At 37.4% G+C, this 20,978-nt stretch overlaps 2 protein-coding genes across 4 annotated transcripts in view; one reads left to right on the top strand and one right to left on the bottom strand.

Annotated features, from left to right (window-relative positions):
• The window catches only part of FANCB (FA complementation group B), a 359,567-nt gene that overhangs the window by 250,959 nt on the left and 87,630 nt on the right, over window positions 1-20,978 (top strand). The window lies entirely within an intron of this gene.
• Window positions 1-20,978, bottom strand: part of GLRA2 (glycine receptor alpha 2) — a 185,758-nt gene that overhangs the window by 139,184 nt on the left and 25,596 nt on the right. For 2 of the 3 annotated variants that reach the window (XM_036912945.2, XM_036912947.2), the window contains exon 3: window positions 6,061-6,128. In XM_036912945.2, coding sequence (XP_036768840.1) covers window positions 6,061-6,128 — 68 coding nt within the window. Of the gene's footprint in view, window positions 1-5,897; window positions 5,966-6,060; window positions 6,129-20,978 lie in introns of all 3 variants that reach the window. The other variant, XM_036912948.2, reaches the window with a different exon arrangement.

The following is a 20,978-nucleotide window of genomic DNA, read 5'->3' as shown; positions in this document are numbered from 1 at the left end:
GTAACTGGAAGATTACCAGTTCCATGTTTTATCGGCAACAGGAGTTACTGAAGGCTTTGGAGTTTTGTGTGAGTAAAGAGTGGGAGTGTATGATTTGTAGAATATCAAAAAAGGTGCTATTGAAAATATAGTAATCAAATTTGCATATAAGTATGCACTAGATACATCAACTGTGAGATTGTCTTAAGGTTTCCTGAGGTGGGGTGGGGGGATTCAGTTTCTCCAGTGTTTGACATCCAACCTTTTATTTCTCTTAGAGTGAGAATCAGTTATCCTTAAATTCTTTTGTGGGGGGGGGGGTCTGTGAGCTTGTTTCAATAGGAAGTAGGAGAGAAAAAGGTCTCATTCCTTAGACAATTCTGGGGATAGAGAAACTCTAAATATGGGAAGTAATGACAGGTGGAAATAACAAGGGAGAATGGATTAAATATCTTAGGCCATCAGGAGGCCAATGAGCAACCACCCCCCAACCCAGGAAATAATCACAGTATGGGAGAGGCCATGAGAAGCCAGGTAGAGTGTACTGAGCAGCAAAATGACCAGGAGAATATCCTTTCAATCCTCCTTTGAGCCAGATAATGATTTAAAGATGCATATTGAAAGATTCTAAAGAACATTATATCAGTAACATTCAACATGAAAACACTGATCTTTAAAAATATCTCAATATAAATTTTCACAGCTAATGTACATCTTTCTAAAAAGTCTTTCCCATGAGTATTCTTCTTCAGTGTTTCCTGGTTTTTCTATTTTAAATTTTATATAGAGAAAATAATAAAACAGACTCTCTCAATATTAGAACTTTAAAAAGAGCACTGAACCTATCATATCACATTAGAACCATTAAATATCTAACAATGAAAATAAATTAGTCCTCCTCTTTGTAAGCAAGGATAAGTAGAACACTTAGAGAAGATAAATTTTATGCCACAATGACAGAATTCATATGAAATAAGACTGTTATTCGATCTTGTGGAAGTGCTTGTTCTTTATAATGTATAGGAATTAAAATTTTTGATAATTTTGTTTATGATGATATACACTATTCTAAAATAAATAGCAACCCTTAAAACCTTTAAGAATAGAAAAGGATGCCCAAGGATCTAGAGAAGTAGATAGCCAGAGAAAAGGCTTTCTAGGCCTAGGCCTCCGTAATTCTTTCAGTTCACTATAAATTGCAATGTAGGGTAAAAACTCGACCCATGTGATTTCTCTATGCATCATCTCTGTTTATTTACAGATAGTTTTATTCTCTCATATTCCAAACCACAGGAGATAGTTATATTGTTCTATAGTCTTTCTTTGTCTTTATTTTTTGCTTCTAGGGTTAATGAAATATTAAAGGGGGAGTAAATATTAAGACACATGCTTAGATGTGGACTGAATTTTCTTTTACACTGCCTTCTCTCTCCAGAGACATTCTACTTGAAATAAGTGATACATTTCCTTGTATTAAAATTTGTTTTCTAATGATTGACTATCTAGGTATTGGATTAGGTAATGGAAACATTATATATATATATATATATATATATATATATATATATATATATATGGATATGTGTGTATAAGTATGTGCACACATCTTTTATTTGTGAATTATATCTTTGTTACACTCTCAATACAGGTATTACAAGTGCCTACATGCCACACTATTATATAATTTATCAAGTTTAGAATTTCAAAAATTTCACATTTTCTGATACCTTCTAGTACTATGCCCATGCCACAATGATTGTTTCCTAAAATTGAATTATTTCGGTACTGTTATATTTAGTCTAGCATTTGTACATACAGATTGCCACTCTGTCTCATACATACTCCTGTTAAACCTTACTATTACTCTCTTATTATTCTTACATGTATACATTTTTCAATCCAATTGTGTTACAAAGTTATCAAAGACGAGGATATGCTTTGCTGAGTCCTCCCAGTGCCTATGCGGCACTTTGGTTTTAACCTCCAGCTACACTACAGTAAAGTTTTCATCATCTTGAGTCTGGGCTATTTTTGATATGGAGAGTCAGCCTTGAATTTGAAATTGGGGGGAGCAGTTGCTTTATGATGAATTCAGGCTTTAATATTGCATCATTAATTTAGAGACCAAGGTTACCTTACATCTCAGTTTAACAAAATGCCAAGCTTGTGGCAGAATCTCAGCTCCTCCTTAAGAAGTCAGAAATAAGAACTGTAGCTATTGGCTAGTTCTGATTAGTTAGTGTCTCCTTAGGAATTGCTTCTGCAGCTATAGAATGAAAGGGAGCTTCAAGTGTCATTTCAGCAGTTACAGCACCGCGTGCATTCGCACAAGGAGCGGTCTACCTCTTAGCGAGTTCTTCAGGAATGTGACTTCAGATCGGAGATAAAACAACTCTTCACCCTGCAGCAGGAACCCACAGAACATGGAGGGTTTCTCATTTGGGGGAACTGGAATCACATTCTGGAGCTGCTCTCTGAGTGGATCTCCTTTATGCACTTTCAGCTCTGGCTCCCCGTCCCCCTCCAATCTGTTAAATGGGGAGAGGTCAGGATCTGTGGCTGAAGCATGGGTAGTGGCCCGGTACCCAGAGATCCAAATCACACTCTGTCCACCCACATCCTTCCAGGAAGTCATCTGGAAGCTTGGAGGAAACTATCTCTTCTCCGTTTTCTGATGGCTTAGCCTTGGGGACAGCTGCATGCAGATGGCATGCAGATATTCTTGCTTTACTGGCAATATTCCCAAATTATGCATTTATATCAGGAAACAGGGGGTTTTAATATACTCCTCATCCTGTTAATCACTTGCCATCAGCAGCTAAAGACTAGTAGGAGAGAAGGAAGGAAATGGTAAACTGATCTCCCAAAAACAAAATACAACCTGTCTCATCAAATCCCTTACTAGTCTCTTAAGTTTTTTGGAACCACAAAATATTCGTTCCACGGGATACTCTTAACACAGGGTCAACCAGCAATGACCATCAACAGATCACTGTGACTCTAAATGAACAAAAGTGTGTATTTTGGAATAATGTATATCATCATGATCCTTCAAAATACTCCTTAGAATAACACGAATGTGTTGTCTCTGAGTACACATCTTCAATACTAACATATCAAAGATGTGAGAGGTGGTATTGGGTCTGTAAGTGAGCCTATACTGTGTGGGCAGGGAGTTCCAACAAAAATTTAGTGCAATTTCATCAAATATAAGAGGGGCTGACTCCATAGCACCAAAAGAAAATCATATTGAGCTCTTAAAACAGATTAGCATTGCCTCTTATTTAGAAACAAATATCCAAACGAAATCCTTCAGTGATGCTAGCAGGGTCATAGGATGAGAGTGGGACATGAAGGAAGAGGGGAAAATCAATATGTTTAGAAACTCAAAACTCTGAAGCATTCTTGGCAATATTCATTCTAGAAAATGTAGAGGAAGCAAAATATTATCAACCCCCCAAAAGCATTCATCAGTGTCCTCAACAACCACATACACTGCACATAAAAGCTAAGGGTCTGATGTTCTGACTCCAACTAAAGACAATTCAGGGAAGAATCTGGTTCTTTTCAACTTTTGTAACCATTTTTTGAGTCAAATTGTATGGAAGTGTGGGTAATTTGCGGATGATAGAATCTTAGGGGTTTGGCAAAGGAAGCTAGGACTGTGCAGCACTCTGTGGATGTGGGTGCATCTGGGGGATTGTTCCCAGGTTGGGCCTCAGGGATCCTGGAAGATGACCTTGTCAAGGAGGAGCAGTTCTCAAGTTCTTAAGAGCAACTGAGTAACATTCATTTAAATATTGATGACTTACATCCTAGGTTGCCAACCTATGGCCTGTGGGCCCTGTTTGGCCACAGCCTGTTTTTGTAAGTAAAGTTTTTTTGGAGTACAGCCACAGCCCATTTGCTTACTGTTATTTATGGCTGTGTTCATGCAAGGGCAGAATTGAATAGTTATGGTAGAGACTGTCTGGTTCTCAGAGTCTTAAGTATTTACCGTCTGGCCTTTTGCCAGTCTCTACCCCTCCATGGCAGGAGGATTTATTCTTTGATTAAGCATGATAGAGGTTCAAAAATTACTCTTTTTTAGTTTCACAAAAAAGCCATAATTGAAGAAAATAAAAGGTACTTTTTAAAAACCAAACAAAGTTCATCATTACATCAAAAGCTAAAAAATAAAAGAAGCATAATACACATCACCCTTCTGACCATACGATTCAATCTGTCTTATACAAGCCATTGGTATTACACTTAAGCAATGATTTCCAAAATTTTTCATAGGAAAGATGATGAAGGACACCTTAATAAATTTCCAGAAGTGCATAAGAAGCCCACTTATTAAACACCTTCATTAGCTGTTTAAGACAGGAAAACAAGGATATCCAGTTTCCGTTTTTACCTCCTTAAATGTTGAGCTGCTTTTTTTTTGCATTAATGAACATTGAAAAGGTGCACATTTACATTTTTGATTGAGGGTAAAATGCAATGAGATTTAATCAAAGCAACTTAGGAGTCTAATTAATGCAATCAGCATTAGGTCGTGCAAATATTGTCATTGAATGCCATCGTGTAAAGCTGGTGCCAGTAATTCAGGCAGCTGGAAGATTCGCCCCTCTGTTATCAGGATAAGACCAAGAGGCAGGAGACAGAAGCTGAATGCCAGGTGCCAAGTTGGATTATTCTTTTCGTGTGCAGCTTTGCTTATGACTCATTTAATAACCCTATCAAAACTATCTTATTTGAGTAAAATTCTGAGAGCACTACATCCTGTCAAAGCCCCAGAAATCTCATTTCTGGACAATGCTGTGTCAGAGTAATATTAAGATGGGTTAGTGGAGTTGTACTATGTCTCATTTTGCCAGGGCAAAACAGTGGTAAACAGTAAAGTTTTTTCTTTCTAGCATCAAGGGCAGCAAAAAGTACAGAAAATTGTTAAACAGATCCTAGCTGAGAAGAGAAAATTCATAAAGACAGGAGACACTGGATTTTACTTATCAATGGCATTATGCTTATTTCATTTAAGTGTTTCTAGGACATCAGCCACCATAGTCCTTAGTCAAGCTCAACTATATTTTATTTTGATCTCATTCATTAATGTGGCTGTGTACTTTGCATAGTCATGAAAATTAGGACCGGCCAACTGACTTAGGACTTAAAATAAATTGTATGGGGTCAAGAAAATAGTTCACCTAAAATACTATCTCCACACTATAGCTTAGCACCATAAGGCTACTGATCTAGCAGGTTGGGTCACAGGCAACACCAGCACCGTGACATTGTAACAAATGGTGGATTTTATAGTATCTGAAACCTTTTTTATGTACATGAAATGTTTGCACATAGATTATGATGAGATTTTAATAAGTTTTATGTTAATTATTTTTGGAAAAGCCATCCATGTGGTGTAATTGCTATGGACTTGGAACTACTTTCTATTGCCAAGAAAACTGTGTTTATGTGTGTCTGTGTATGTTGATTATAAGTCAGTCCCTAGGCATATATCATAAATGTAGCATTTCTGAGGCTTGACTATGGTAAAACTTCCATTATATGAAAAAGACTGGCTATAAAAATATCTTCCAAACTTTTAAATGTGTATTTCTGAAATATTGGCAATGCAAGTATTTAAATATCCATAACTATACACCGTGCTTCTTACTGATAATTCTACCTTAATCTAACCTAATATCAAGTGTTTCCAAAATTTCTCTGGCATGCTGGATAAAAGATACTGAATTTTAAGTAATGAACACTTGACTAGTGACATTCTAAAGTGAAAGAGTATAAATAATTGCTTTCTAGAGGCAAGTGAACTTGGAAATTGGCACTCAGTAAATGTCCCACAAATACATAACAGTACTCTTCAATCCCATATCCCATTCCTTCACACGATGGCTTCAATGCTCAGTCCCACTCACCATTGTAGTTTCTGCTATTGACCCAAAGCTGTTGATAAATATGTTGCAGGTAACATTTACAGGAGGCCCTGCAAGTTGAACAATAAATAGAAAATTTGACAGGTTGTGTTCATGGCATAATCAAGTCATGTTTGTCTCTTGCCAGTGGCATTGTAGCACTTACCATGGTGGTTTCTGTGACTGATCCAAAACTGTTGATAAAAATATTGCAAGTAACGTTTACTGGAGGACCTGTAGAATGCAATAAGAATATTGCAATAGACATTGAGGCAAAAATACAGCTCCATCAACATCTGTGCAAATGACTAGAGATGCAAACAAAATTAAAATGATGGTGAGATTGCAAAAAAAAAATGTTTTACGCAGAGGTTATCATAATGATAACGTTCCCAGTAGCATTTCAAGTAATGCAGTTAAGCAATGGTAACTTACCCTGAAATTTTTGGAGTTGGAAAATATAAGCTGAAGACTCTTTAACTGAATTTACTGTCAATAGTTGCTATCAAAATAGCTTTTTGGGTGGGTGGCTTTCTTTGACCTTAGTCTCATCAACATTTTAGACATTAGCAGGTGGCACCCCATTGCGATGAAACAGCCTGGGTCGTGAGTACAAATGGAGCTGCATTTTGAACTGTGGATGGACCAGGAGCATCCACCTCTTTACACGACACCCTTTAAATCAGTGTGTCTAGTTTGATTCTCTGGATACCTTTGAATTTACCCCCTTCCTGCTTTATATCTGATCCCCAATGAAAAATGACATACAGAAATACAAAAATAAAGAAAATTAGGTGATTTTAAGAAATTAACACAGAAATGTCACTTAATGTCCAGATTGTAAAGCAAGGGTTATTAATCCTAGATGTGCCTTGAACAAAGCCTGTTTTTTTCTCCAGAGACCCAGGGACTCGCTGTCTTTGCCTCTTGTCTTTCATCTGCCATCCAAGGACTAACCAGGCCCCACTATGCTTAGCTTCTGAGATCAGGTGTGCCCAGTGCCCAGGGAACTATAGGCACAGACTCTTTGCCCTTTCGCAATAGATAAATCACTATCTGATGATTTCCAGGTTTGTGTTTTGCTGGAGAATATGTTTATTTCCGTCATGTAGTTCTCCACTCTCCAGCCCACCACAATGTTTTCAGTGGAAAATTGTCTCTTTTCACTGGACAAAGGCTCAGCAGCCTGGAGCAAGCTAAACCCCAGCTGGCTCTCTGCCCAATGAACCAGGAGGGACTGAAGGAGGGGTTTGGCTTGAGACCTCCCTGAAAGGCTGGTAGTAACACAACTGTGGTGGCACTGAGCGCTGTGCTTTTAAACTCTGTAAGCCCGCTTTGGGTTCTCACAATGAGGAAAGGAAACTTGACCTAAACAACTAAGGTAAGTTCCCAGGCAAGGACTTTCGGTAAAAAGGAGCAAGGAGATTTGGCAGAAGAGATGTGTTAAGCTGTTTTTCTTTTTAACATAACTCGTTTTTCCATTTTTAGTGAAAGGTAATTGTGTTTATTTCTTTAAAATGTTTGCAAGCATGGAATCACAGGCACCACCATATTACCAAACCAGTTTTCAGCCTATATCTCTGACATGGTCCAGGTCTCTTTGCTCACCCCCTCCCCTTTTATCTCAGCATCCACCAAGATGCCGTCTCCTCCAGGGTGACGTCCTACTCTGCTTGATATTTTCTCTTTTGGTTACTAAAAACAAAACAAAAATTAGTTTCTTGGGCATAAAATTCTATTCTATAGCCATTTGTTTTTTTCTAATAAATAACTTAGGCAAGGTAGAGGCAAGTCATGAGAAATTGTGTGTTTGCTTTTTTTCCTCTCTTCATAATAAAATACTTCCTTTTAGATAGTCCGATTCAGGATGGAAAATTCATGAATTTCTATATGCAAGACAGATAGAGAATGAATGATGGCAGACAGAAAGAAAAAAAAGAGAAATGGCATCTTAATAGGAGGCATTTGAAAATTCAAATGTGGATTGTCTTTTACTGCACGTTATGTTTGTCTCGCCTCCCCACCTGGCTTGCAAGCGTGTAGAAGGTTGGGTCATCCCATCATATATCTATTTGTTTTTATCCTTCCCAGTAAATGGCAGTGTGAATATATTGCTAGAACTCAAAATATTTTTGAAACTATCACATATTGACACACTGTACTAAGCACATTAAAAAATTATCTAGTTTAATCTCCTCAAAAGTGGGATTGTTTTACTGCTTTCTGATAAAGGAACTGGAGGTTAGGGAAGTTACCTAACTTGCTTAAAGTCATGCCACAAATATTAGAAAAGCTGACACTCAATGTCTCATCATTCTTATTCCCAAGGCCTAAACTTTCAACCACTCTACTGCACTTCCTTCATTATACAATATCCTCTTTCCCTCCTGACCTGCCAACCATGGTATTTTCTGTTGGTTTATACATTTCTGGGATAATTTGATCTTTTGCATCTGACCTCTTCAATCATGGGCATTGTCTTAAAGTTCACCTGCATTTGGATATAAAACCTTGGAAAGAAAAAAAAGTAAGTTTTTTGGATGCAGGATTAGCACATGCTTATAATAGAGCTGACACGCATATTAAAACCTCGCTGTGTGCCAGTCAGTGCCTTCTTTCATTCTTTAGTAATTAGGTGCTACCATAGTCACCCATTTTATAGATGAGAAAACTGAGGCATAAAGGTGGTTAATTAATTTCCCAAGGTCACAGAATTTGTACTGGGCAGAACTTGCTCATGTTTAGGAATACTTTTCTTAACTATGCCTGAGACCAATAGAATTAGTCTAATGATAGAAGCTACTTAACTATAGAACTTGGCCTGTGAGTTCTTTGGGTTGAATGATAGAATTATTTTACACTTTTGTTATCCTCATATGTGCCAGCACAGCCTTTCATCTGTGTTTTTTTTGCCCAATAATCTGCTAACGTGTTCTAATTAACAAGGACATGTTCCTAGATGTCCTCACCAGTGGATGAATGTGTTTTGTAAACTCTAGAAAGAAATAGTTCGTGTAAATTAACCTTATCTGATTGGTTTATCAGCAAAGTTATGATACTCCAAAATGAATTGGATGAGGATTTGGGAAAAAGAATTCTATAGACATGTAATCTCTCATATCACTATCCTCCCCTTCTTTCCATCCTTGTCTCCTCTCTCCCTCGCTCTTTCCCTTTCTCTCTCGCTCTTTCTTCCTTTATTTATTTTTTTTGCCTTATTCTTATGAGAGTGACCTTGCCATAACTCAAATATGTAATTCAAATATATATGGAAGTAAAAAATAGATTTGGGATACTTTATATGCATTGGGAAGAATGGCTCCTCTCCCTGACCCCCAGCACAGAGTATGACAAGCCCCATCCCATACTGATCCTCTTTGGTGCTATGTACCATACACTCAGATTATCTTCTTTGGAGTACGGCATTTGTCCTGGCAAGCCAAGTAAAATTACATTTATGCTACTTAGAAAAGATAGAGTTATTGATTATTGTCCACAAACAACTTCCCTTTTGGATCAGTTGGTCAAATTGGCAATAAGAGGGAATAGGATCACAATCAGTAGTGCATCCAACTAGTAGATCCCCTGCTACTCAAACTGTGGTTGGAAGATCAACAGAATCAGCACCACCTGGGAGCTTGTTGGAAATGCCGAATCTCAGGCCCCATTCGAGTCCTGCTGAAGCAGTCTGCACTTTAACAACCAGAATTTGTTCTTGCAGATCATTTTTTCTCTCTTTGAAGACAAGATCGCTTGTACTTAATTTCAGTCTTTCATGACTGTTCCTTGAAATGTTAACTGTAGGCCATCAGTAAAACTTCTGAGGTCAAACAAGTTTGGAAAACACTGTTGAATAAGGGTAGGCAAGTTTCCTTAATGTAGGTTTCTACAGAGTTGTATAACCATCACCATTATCTATATTGGAAACTTTTATATCACTTCCAACAGAAACTTTGTATCCATTAAGAATAACTCCCTATTCTCTCCTTCCTGCCCCTGGGAACTTCTAATCTACTTTCTGTCTCCATGAATTTGTCTATTCAAGATATTATCATACAATAATCATACAATATTTGTCTTTTGTGTCTGGCTTCTTTCACTTGGCATAATGTTTTCAAAGATTTATCCATGTTGTAGCATCTATCGGCACTTCTCTTTTTTTTTTGAGAGGGCATCTCTCATATTTATTGATCAGATGGTTGTTAACAACAATAAAATTCTGTATAGGGGACTCAATGCTCAATGCATAATCATTAATCCACCCCAAGCCTAATTCTCGTCAGTCTCCAATCTTCTGAAGCATAACGAACAAGTTCTTACATGGTGAACAAATTCTTACATAGTGAATAAGTTCTTACATGGTGAACAGTACAAGGGCAATCATCACAGAAACTTTTGGTTTTGATCACGCATTATGAACTATAAACAAACCGGTCAAATATGAATATTCATTTGATTTTTATACTTGATTTATATGTGAATCCCACATTTCTCCCTTATTATTATTATTATTTTTTAATAAAGTGCTGAAGTGGTAGGTAGATGCAAGGTAAAGGTAGAAAACATAGTTTAGTGCTGTAAGAGAGCAAATGTAGATGATCAGGTGTGTGCCTGTAGCCTAAGTGTTAATCCAAGCTAGACAAGGGCAATAAAACATCCACGGATGCAGAAGATTTCTCTCAAAACAGGGGGGGTGAGTTTCTAAGCCTCACCTCTGTGGATCCCCAATTTCTCACCTGATGGCCCCCCTGTGACTGTGCCTGTCTTAGGTTGTTCCTCCCTTGAGGAATCTTACCCGTCTCTGGCTAACCAGTCATCTTCCGGGGCCGTACAGGGAAATGTAAAGTTGGTAAGTGAGAGAGAAGCAATATTGTTTGAAAAGGTTAGCTTTTTACTTCTTTGCAGATTTATGTTCTGTGGGTTTTATGCCCAACATTTGTCTTGAGGTATCTTTATCACTTGGAAGAATTATGATACTCGGTAAATTCGATTTGAGGCACGAATTCTATTTAAGGGTTGTAATTAGGAAGGAAGAAGAAAAGCTGTAGGAGTAGCAGATGGAAGAAAACATGGGAAGATTGATTATTTCTTTGACATATCTTCTTGTAGAGTAACTTCAGCATGTATAGGTTTTAAACTACTAATTAAATTGCGTACACACATTAACATAATAGGAATACAGTTACATAACCAAAGCAAACCTATAATTACCAGCCATCTCCAGTGAAAGCAAGAAAACCAGTTAGGCACCCTAAGCATTTGTGAAAACTTATCTATGATATGGTGGATATTGTCCAGCTGAACTTGAACAGTTTGAGAGAAATCAGACAAATTAAAACAACCGGGGACTGTTCATATCCTATATGTTCTTTTAACAGTAGATAGTCTGTAGTTGTAAGATTTTGGAGCACTACAACTTGTACTTCTCCTAATTCTTGGTTGAGTTCCAACAGTATAGATCTAGTCAAATTTCTTGTTTTACTGTATGCACAGGCCAGCTTAGATATCTCCTTCTTCATTCCAATGGCAAGTCCAGGAACCAGTGGGATGAATGCAGCTACAACTGCATCATCGCCTGGATCTTTGTTGAGGTTTTTTGATGATCATCTTCTGGTATGACTCTTCCAGAGAGTGCTGATGTTGGAAGTTCTTCTTCATATCATATCTTAGTTCATTTTCTGGGTAGCCCAATTAGACTTTGATCCTCTGTATAAACACAAACAGACCCTTTGCCCACACTTTGATATGTCCTTTATACCATTGTGTAGAACTCATTGGAGGTCACCACACAGGAACTGCTTTTTTTTTTTTAAGAGAAAAGAATATTATCAGAATAGTGTACCTCCATAGCCGATCATCTGACACCCTTTAAGTGATCAAAATTAAGGATATTTAAAGCATGCATTAATCGTTGATTTACAGTTAGTTTTATCCTATCAGGGAGTAATCCCCCTTTTCTTTCTTTCTTTCTTTTTTTTTTGTTATCTTTAATCTACACTTACATGAAGAATATTATGTTTACTAGGCTCTCCCCTATACCAGGTCCCCCCTATAAACCCCTTTACAGTCACTGTCCATCAGCATAGCAAAATGTTGTAGAATCACTACTTGTCTTCTCTGTGTTGTACAGCCCTCCCCTTTCTCCCACCTCCCCATGCATGCTAATCTTAATACCCCCCTTCTTCTTCCCCGCCCTTATCCCTCCCTACCCACCCATCCTCCCCAGTCCCTTTTCCTTTGGTACCTGTTAGTCCATTCTTGGGTTCTGTGATTCCGCTGCTGTTTTGTTCCTTCAGTTTTTCCTTTGTTCTTATACTCCACAGATGAGTGAAATCATTTGGTATTTCTCTTTCTCCGCTTGGCTTATTTCACTGAGCATAATACCCCCCAGCTCCATCCATGTTGCTGCAAATGGTAGGATTTGCCCTCTTCTTATGGCTGAGTAGTATTCCATTGTGTATATGTACCACATCTTCTTTATCCATTCATCTACTGATGGACATTTAGGTTGCTTCCAATTCTTGGCTATTGTAAAAAGTGCTGCGATAAACATAGGGGTGCATCTGTCTTTCTCAAGCTTGATTGCTGCGTTTCGGCACTTCTCTTTTTATGGCTGAATAATCTATTGTATGTTTATACTACATTGTATTTATTTGTTCATCTGCTGATGGATACTTGGGTTATTCTCACCTTTTGGCTACTGTTAGTAATGCTACTATGAAATGTTTGAGTTCCATCTTTCAATTCTTTTGAATATATACCTAGGAGTGGAATTGCTGGGTCATATGCTAATTCTATTTCACATTTTAGGGAACTAACTGTACTGTTTTCCACAGCAGCTGTACCATTTTACATTGTCACAAGCAACCTATCAGAATTCCAATTTCTCCACATCTTTGCCAACACTTATTTTCCATTTTTTTATTATAGCCTGATGTTAGTATTGGCACCTCAGCTCTCTTTTGGTTACTATTTGCATAGAATAACTTTCTCCATCCTTTGTCAATCTACTTGTGTCTTTGGATCTAAAGTGAGTCTCCTATAGACAGGATATAGTTGGATCATGGTTTGTTGTATCCATTTTTCCGATCTATGTCTTTTGATTGGGAAATTTAATCCGTTTAAATTTAAAGTAATTACTGATAAAAAATTATTTCTGCCATTTGGAATTTGATCTCTGTATATCTTACAGCATTTTTGTCTCTGATTTCTTCTACTACTCACCTCTTCTGTGGTTTTTTTTGTAGTGAACCATTTTGATTCTCCTTTATTTCCTTTTTTGTATTCTTTGTAGATATTTTCTTTGTAGTCACCATGGGGATTGCATTTAAAACCCTAAAGTTATAACAGTCTAGTTTGAATTGAAACTCTGCTCTTATACGGCTACATCCTCCTCCTTTTATGCTTTTGTCACAAATTATATCTTTATTCATGGTGTGCCCAATAGCATAGATTAGTAACTGTTTAAATACATTGGTCTTTTAAATCCTGTAGGAGATGAAAAGTAGAGTTGCAAACCAAAAATACAATAGTACTGCTTTTATATTTGCCAATATATTTACCTTTACCAGAGATCTTTATTTCTTCATTAAACTTTGAATTACTGTGGAACATCCTTTCATTGCAACCTGAAGGACTCCCTTTAGCATTTCTTATAGGGCAGATCTAGTTGTAATGAACTCTCTCAGCTTTTGCTTATCTGGGAATGTATTTTTTCCTTCAATTGTGGGAGACAATTTTTCTGGATATAAATGCTTAGTTACAATGTTTTTTCTTTCAGCACTTTAACTGTATCATCCCACTGCCTTCTGGCCTCCAAGGTATCTGCAGAGAATTCAGCTAATAATCGTGTTGGGGATCCCATGTATGTAATGAGTCATTTTTCTCTTGCTGTTTGAAAAATTCTCTTATTGTCTTTGGCTTTCAACAGTTTAATGATACAGTTTCTTGGTGTGAGTCTCTTTGGGTTTTCCTACTTAGAGTTAGTTGAAGTTTTTAGATTTGTAAATGTATATATTTCATAAAATTTGGGAAGCCATTATTTCTTCAAATATTCAAATATTCTTCCCACGTCTTTCTTTCTGTCTTCTCCTTCTGGGACTCCCAGAATGTGTGTGATGGTCCATTTGATCGTGTCCCATTGTTCTTTTAGGCTCTTTCAGTTTTCTTTATTCTCTTTCCTTTATGCTTCTCAGATTCAATAATTCAGTTGTCCCGTCTTCAAGTTCCTGATCCTTTCTTCTGCCTGCTTAAATCTACTGTTGAACTCCTCTAGTAATTTCCATTTCTGTTACTGTATTTTCAGCTCCAGACTTTTTGTTTGGTTCCTTTTTATAATTTCTCTCTCTTTATTGGTGTTTTCATTTTATTAATACCTCACTTTCCTGATTTCTTTTCATCTTTTATCCTTGTTTTCCTTTAGTTCTTTAAGCATATCTAAGACAGTTCTTTCAAAGGCTTTGTCTAGTAAATCCAATGTCTGGACTTCCTCAGGGATGATTGCTATCAAGTTATTTCTTTAATGGGACATATTTTCCTGTTTCTTGGCATGCTTTGCGATTTTTGTTGATAATTGGACATTTGAATATTATAATATGTTAACTCTGGAAATCAGATTTTTGCTCTTCCTTGGAATTTGCTGGGTGTTTTGATTGTTGAAGGCTATAGTAGGCCATCTATTTAGCGACTTTCCCACACTATTTTTGCAAAGACTGTGTTCCTTCTCATGTGTGGCCATTATGTCTCTGTTCTTCAGCTTGTGTTCAGCTAGGGTTTGGAAAGAGATTTTTTTGATCACCAAGAGCTAAAAAGCTAAAAATAAAAAATCAACCAACCAACCAAATAAACAAACAAGACACACCTCTCCCAGTCTTTGCAGATTGTCTCTGTGCTGGGGCACTCCTTCAATGCTTAGCCAGTCATCTTCAACTGAACCTAGGGATCAGCCCAAGGTAAAGTCACAAGATCTACTCAGATCTTTTCTGAGCTTACATCTTGACCTGAGAATGCATGTGGTTTTCTGAATTCCCCCACATACATGGCTGATTTTGAATTTCCTAATGTACCTCCAAAACTCCCCTCAGCTTTTGCTCTCAGGCCTTAATGACCTATTGTATGTTTCAACTGTAATCTTTTGCCCCACACATCTGAAGGTTTTTAGTTGTTTTGCAGTGTTTTTGATCAATACCTGCTGCTTTTCCATCCTGAGTTCCAAGTTAGGTGGAACAGAGATGAGTCCTGTTATGGGCTGAATTGTGCACCACCCCCCTCCCATCCAACACAATTCCTATGTTGAACCTCCACTACCTCAGAATGTAACTGTATTTGGAGAGAACGTCTTAAAGAGGAAATTAAGGTTAAATGAGGTCATGGGGGTAGGCTCTAATCTGATATGAATGGTGTCCTTATAAGAAGAGAAGAAAAGAGACCCCAGGGCTGTATGTGCCTGGAGGAAAGACCATGTGAGGACACAGTGATGAGGCGGTCATCTGCAAGCCAGGGAGAGAGGCCTTGAGAGAAACTAAACCTGCTGACACCTGGATTTTGGATAGCTAGCCTCCAGAACTGTGAGAAAGTAAATGTCTGTGGTTTAAGCCCCCCAGTCTGTGGTGTTTTGTTATGGCAGCCTGAGCAGGCTCAGATAAGCACCTTGCATCAGCCCTAGTGGCACACAGACAGGTTAGAATAGACAGACAAAATAATTTGTGAATAATGTTCAGAGACCAGGGTTCCACACTGAGAGTGCAGGCTGCCTCTAATTCAGCATCAAAACCAGAGGGGATGGGGCAGGGCAAGTAAAACCCCAGAAAACTTTCCTACCATTTTGAAGTTGGCTTTTTCTTGATTCAGTGGTCTCTTGGTTGCTGTAAACTTACTATTTTCCAGAGTTCTGATGAAGTTAGTTCTGACAGTTTCTACTTACTTTTTGATATTTCTATTGGGGAAACGAGTACTTAAGAGCTGCCTACTCTGCCATTTTATTGACGTTAACCTCTTCCTCCCCAAAATTTTAATGTACTCATGTGAAGCATGGTGTTCCTGGGGGAGAACATATTAGATATTGTTTCTCAAATTTATTTGATCATAGGAGATTATTTTTTTAAATAGATCATCCTTTTCATGGAACACATTTCAAAAATGGCATGCATCATATAAAACATAGTTTTGAAAATGCCCATCCATGTTATTCATTTATTAATTCAATTAACAAATTCTTGACAAATAAATATGTTAGATGATGATAATAGAATTATGAATAAGACTAAAAGCAGTCATAGTGCTATTATAAAATCCTGTGCTCCTGCCAACGAGGAAATGTTTTATTGGAAGATACAGTGTAGGTGCCTAGGATGGAGAGGTAACAAAAGAGGAACAGAGAATCAGTAAAGATCAGCTTAACCGTTTCCAGTTATTTGCCTAAGACTAAATTTATGTAATGATCCTGTAGTCTAAGGGTATAACTCAGGAATATGAGTGAAAAACCCTGCTTGTAATCAGATTTGACAACGTATTAATTCCTAGATGAGTTCTGGGCAGGTTGGCAATATTTTTTGTGAACGGCCAGGTAGCAAATATTTTAGCCTTTGTGGATCCTAAAGTCTCCGTCACAATTACTTAATTCTGTCTTGGTAGTGAAAGTAGTCATAAATAACGTGTAAACAAATGGGCGTGAGTGTATTTCCCATAAAACTTTATCTACAAAACAGGTCATGGACTAGATTTCACCCATGGGCCAAGTTTGCTGAGCCCTGCTCTAGACTCTTAAAGTAGGAGGTTGGGGAAAAACAGAAATTGTTCTGGAATTCCATGGTCTTTTCATACTTGGAAATGAGGACTGGCTGTGGACATGGAGGAGCACAGGGACTATCTGTAGGACCATCTACAGTGAGTTTGATATTGTGCTTTGCGGCGTGAACAAAATCTCCTTTAGCAGAAAGTTTGAATGGGAAGTGATGTCATTTGTGCCATTTGCACTGTAGTAGGCCCGGGTGAAAACCAGCAAGTTTGAGTCTGACCACTAACATTATCACAGGAGCTAGAAGGCACTATGAAAGTAAGATGGGGCCAGGCCAGATAATGTGAACAACAAATACTTAATATATCTAACTCAGTTATTCTATTTAATATGACTGAGGCATTGCTCATAAAAATGAATCAATATGAGCAATGCCTGAGTCATTTTGTATATGGACTAAGGCAAGGATGTGGAGAAAAGGGAACTCTCATACACTGTTGGTGGGAATGTAGACTGGTACAGCCACCATGGAAAACAGTATGGAGGTTTCATGAAAAACTAAAAATAGAAATACCATACAATCTACTAATTTCACTTCTGGGAATTTACCCAAAGGAAACAAAGTCACCAATTTGAAAAGATAAATGCACAACTATGTTTATTGCAGTGTTATTTACAATAGCCAAGATATAGAAGCAAGCTAAGGGCCCATTGGTAGATGAATGGGTAAAGAAGATGTGATACATATATAAATAATGGAATATTACTCAGCCATAAAAAGGAATGAAATCTTGCCACTTTTGACAACACAGATGGACCCAGAAGGTATTATGCTCAGTGAAATAAGTCAGGTGGATAAAGACAAATACCATATGATTTCACTTTATGTGTGGAATCTGAAAGCAAAACAAACGAACAAACAAACAAAATCACAAATAGACTCATAAACACAGAGAAAAGACTGGTGGTGGCCATAAGGGAGGGAGTGAGGGGAATGAGTGAAACAGGTGAAGATGATAAAGAGGTACAAACTTCCAATTATAAAATAATCACAGGCATAAAAGTACAGTGTAGGGAATATGGTCAATAATATTGTAATATCTTTGTATGGTAACTACACTTATCATGGTGAGCATTATTAATGTAGATAATTGTTACATCACTATATCATACACCTGAAACCAGCATATATTGTATGCCAACTCTACTTCAATAAAAAAAATAATAAAAATGAATCAATGGTAAGAACATTCTGTATCTTACATATTTAAAATGTGGAACCAATTTTTATAACTTCTACTGTGGTAATAAAAATGTTATCTATTATTCATAGTGACTATATTAAAATAAGTCTATATATATTTTTGTATTAACCAAAGTTTTCTAAGTTAATATTATTTTTTTAAAGCTTCATGATAGATTCTTTTTAAAAATAAGCATCAGCAGCCAATACTGTATGATGTCACTTATTCATGGACTCTAAAAAAGCCAGTCTCACAGAAAAAGAGTAGAATGGTGGTGACCACGAGTGGCAGGGTGGGGTGGGGAAGTGGAGAGAGGTTGGTCAAAGGGTACAAATTTCCATTTAAAACATGAATGAGAGGGGGGGAGAAGGGGATTGAGAGATATTATAATTAGTACACATGGTGTGGGGGGTATTCTGGAGAAGACAGTGTAGCACACAGAAGACAAGGAGTGACTCTGTGGCATCTTACTACACTGATGGACAGTGACTGTAATGGGGTATGGGGAGGACTCAATAATATGGGTGTATGTAGTGACCACATTGGTTTTCATGTGAAACCCTCATAAGAGTGTGTATCAATAATACCTTAATAAAAAAATTGTAATAAAAAATATTGCAACCTTGGAGTAGACAAAAAGTTCTTAAACAGCATACAAAAAAGCATGAACCATAAGAGAAAAAAATAGATTTTTAAAATTGTTTTTTCAACAATTTTAGGCTTCTGCTCTTCAAAGACACTAAGTAATGAAAGAAAAGGCATGCCACAGACTGGGGAAAATATTTATAGAACACATTTCTGATAAAAATGCTGTACTCAGAATAAGAACTCAAAAAAAAGATGAATGAGTTCTGGGGATCTAATATACAGCATGGTGACTGTAGTTAAGAATACTCTGTTATAGACTTGAAAGTTGCTAAGTGAGTAGATGATAAGTGTTCTTACCACAGAAAACAAATTGTATTCATATGAAGTGATGGAGGTGTTAAATAATGCTATGGTGGTAATCATTTTGCAATATGTAAGTGTATAAACACATTATACACCTTAAACTTACACAGTGTGTGTATGTCAATTATATCCCACTAAAGCTGGAAAATAATTTAAATAAGACCCAAAGCAAAGATAAGAAAAATAAGCTTTAGGAAAGAATGGGGATCTTGTGTAACACCGAAACAACTAGTCACTATTTGTTAGTTTTGCCTCCATTAGGTTGTTTTCCAACATCATTTTAAGGTGAAAGATTTCAGAGCAGAATGCATTCTTTGAGTTCCAAGATGAAAATGTGACTTTTTTCTCTCTCATCACAAATAGTCTTGAATGGCATTTCACTTTACATTTTATTCCTAGTAAAAAATTTAATGTGTCTTCAAGTACCACAATTGTTTTAGTGTGAGGCCCTTGGATGAGGATGAAATATTAAATATATGTGCTTGATTTATATGGAAATTCAATTTCCTTTGGCATAAGATTTTTACCTAGCATAAAGATTCTTGTCATTAACTCAAGAGATAAAGGGGGAAAACAAAGCACCTAGAGGGAGCAGGAAGATGTATAGTTGAGGGTCACAGCCTTGCTATTTGAACACTGGGAAGCTCTTTTTCTCATGGTGGCTGCCTGTGCTGCATGACGCTCTGATGCCCATGGAAGAGAAAGCCTTGGAAGGTGGGAGGACTGCAAGGGGAGGGAGTGGCTTTTCATGGTGGTGCTCCCTTTGTGAGGGGTGATTTGAGGCATCTAATCCAGAAGAATGAGGAAGTCTTTTAAAATGTCATGATTGTAATTAGAAATGGCCACACTAGGTAATCCATTGCATTACTTTAATCTTCTTGAGAATTCACCACAAATGAATTATACGCCATTGATTCTTCTGCTCAACAAATGGTCAAAATGGTTTTACCACTCCTACTACATTCAGTTTGCTTGCTGACATCCAGGACTGTACAAAGGACAAAATATTCAGAGAAGTGAAAAAGTTGGACATTTACTTATTCCCACAGCCTGATGAGATAGTCAGTCCAGCAGTAGTCGGTCTTTGGACCAGCCATATTGACAAAATGTTGGAATTGCCAGACAAAGCAATTAATTGGCACTGGATGTAGCTTAAACAGAGAGAACCAAATGGCAGCTTCTGTGTGTTCTTGCCATTAATGGCTACCAGTTCTCAACTCTTCTCATGTAAGCGTGAGTGAATGGACACACATGCATACAGCTCAGATCCATGTTAGAGGGCCTTGAGAATACCAGCAAGTTTCTGTCTTTGCATGCTGTGGATTTCTTCATGATTTAAAGAGAAAGGATATGCCTGGGCCATTATTTCATATAGGATGATCACTTTTAAGAGAGGAAGTGAGTGCCATTAATAATCACACAGGAACACCAGGCATAAACTAGGACTGTCCTGAGAAACCCTGGGCTTTGAGTCATGTTACTCAAAGATATATTTGAAGTCCAGCGACTACCAGTCGGTCTTCTTTTTGCCACTATCTCTGTTTATGATTGCCTGTGAACTTTAAATAAATTACAGAAATGCTCTGAGCCCATTATTTCTTCTGTAGAATGGGAATAATGATTCTCGCCCTGATGTTAATTGTGAGAATTAGTAGTGATGTATAGAAAGCCCATGAGTAGCTGCTCAATATATTATAGTAATATTACTATCATTATTCTAAGTTCATTGGATTGTCAAACTATGTCTATGCAGGAGGCACATCTTTAAACCTATTTTAATATACAGTAGACTTAGATCTCTCAACATGTTCTATGCTAAGCTTTACTGAAATAATGTCCATTTCCTCCAATTTCCTTTCTCTTCCTTCTGTAATCTCTGTTTTTTTCTCAGCTCTGTAGAATTTTTTAGCAGGACCCAAACACCTTTTTATATCGTTCCTGCTTCCAAGAATTATGCATAAATATTCTTTGTGTCTGGACAACCGCATAGCACCATGGGTTTGAGATCATTGCTGCTAGCTTCTTTACTTAAAAGAGGGTTTCTCAACCTCAGGACTGTTGGCATTTGGGACCAGATCGTTCTTTGGTGTGGGAGCTGGTCCTGTGCACTGCAAGGTATTGAGCACCATCCTTGGTTTCTACTCACAAGATGCC

The sequence above is a fragment of the Manis pentadactyla genome, chromosome X (assembly GCF_030020395.1).
Source record: "Manis pentadactyla isolate mManPen7 chromosome X, mManPen7.hap1, whole genome shotgun sequence".
Taxonomy (NCBI): domain Eukaryota; kingdom Metazoa; phylum Chordata; class Mammalia; order Pholidota; family Manidae; genus Manis; species Manis pentadactyla.
The sequence above is the reverse complement of the archived record's forward strand: the minus strand, read 5'-3'. Positions and strand labels throughout refer to the sequence as shown.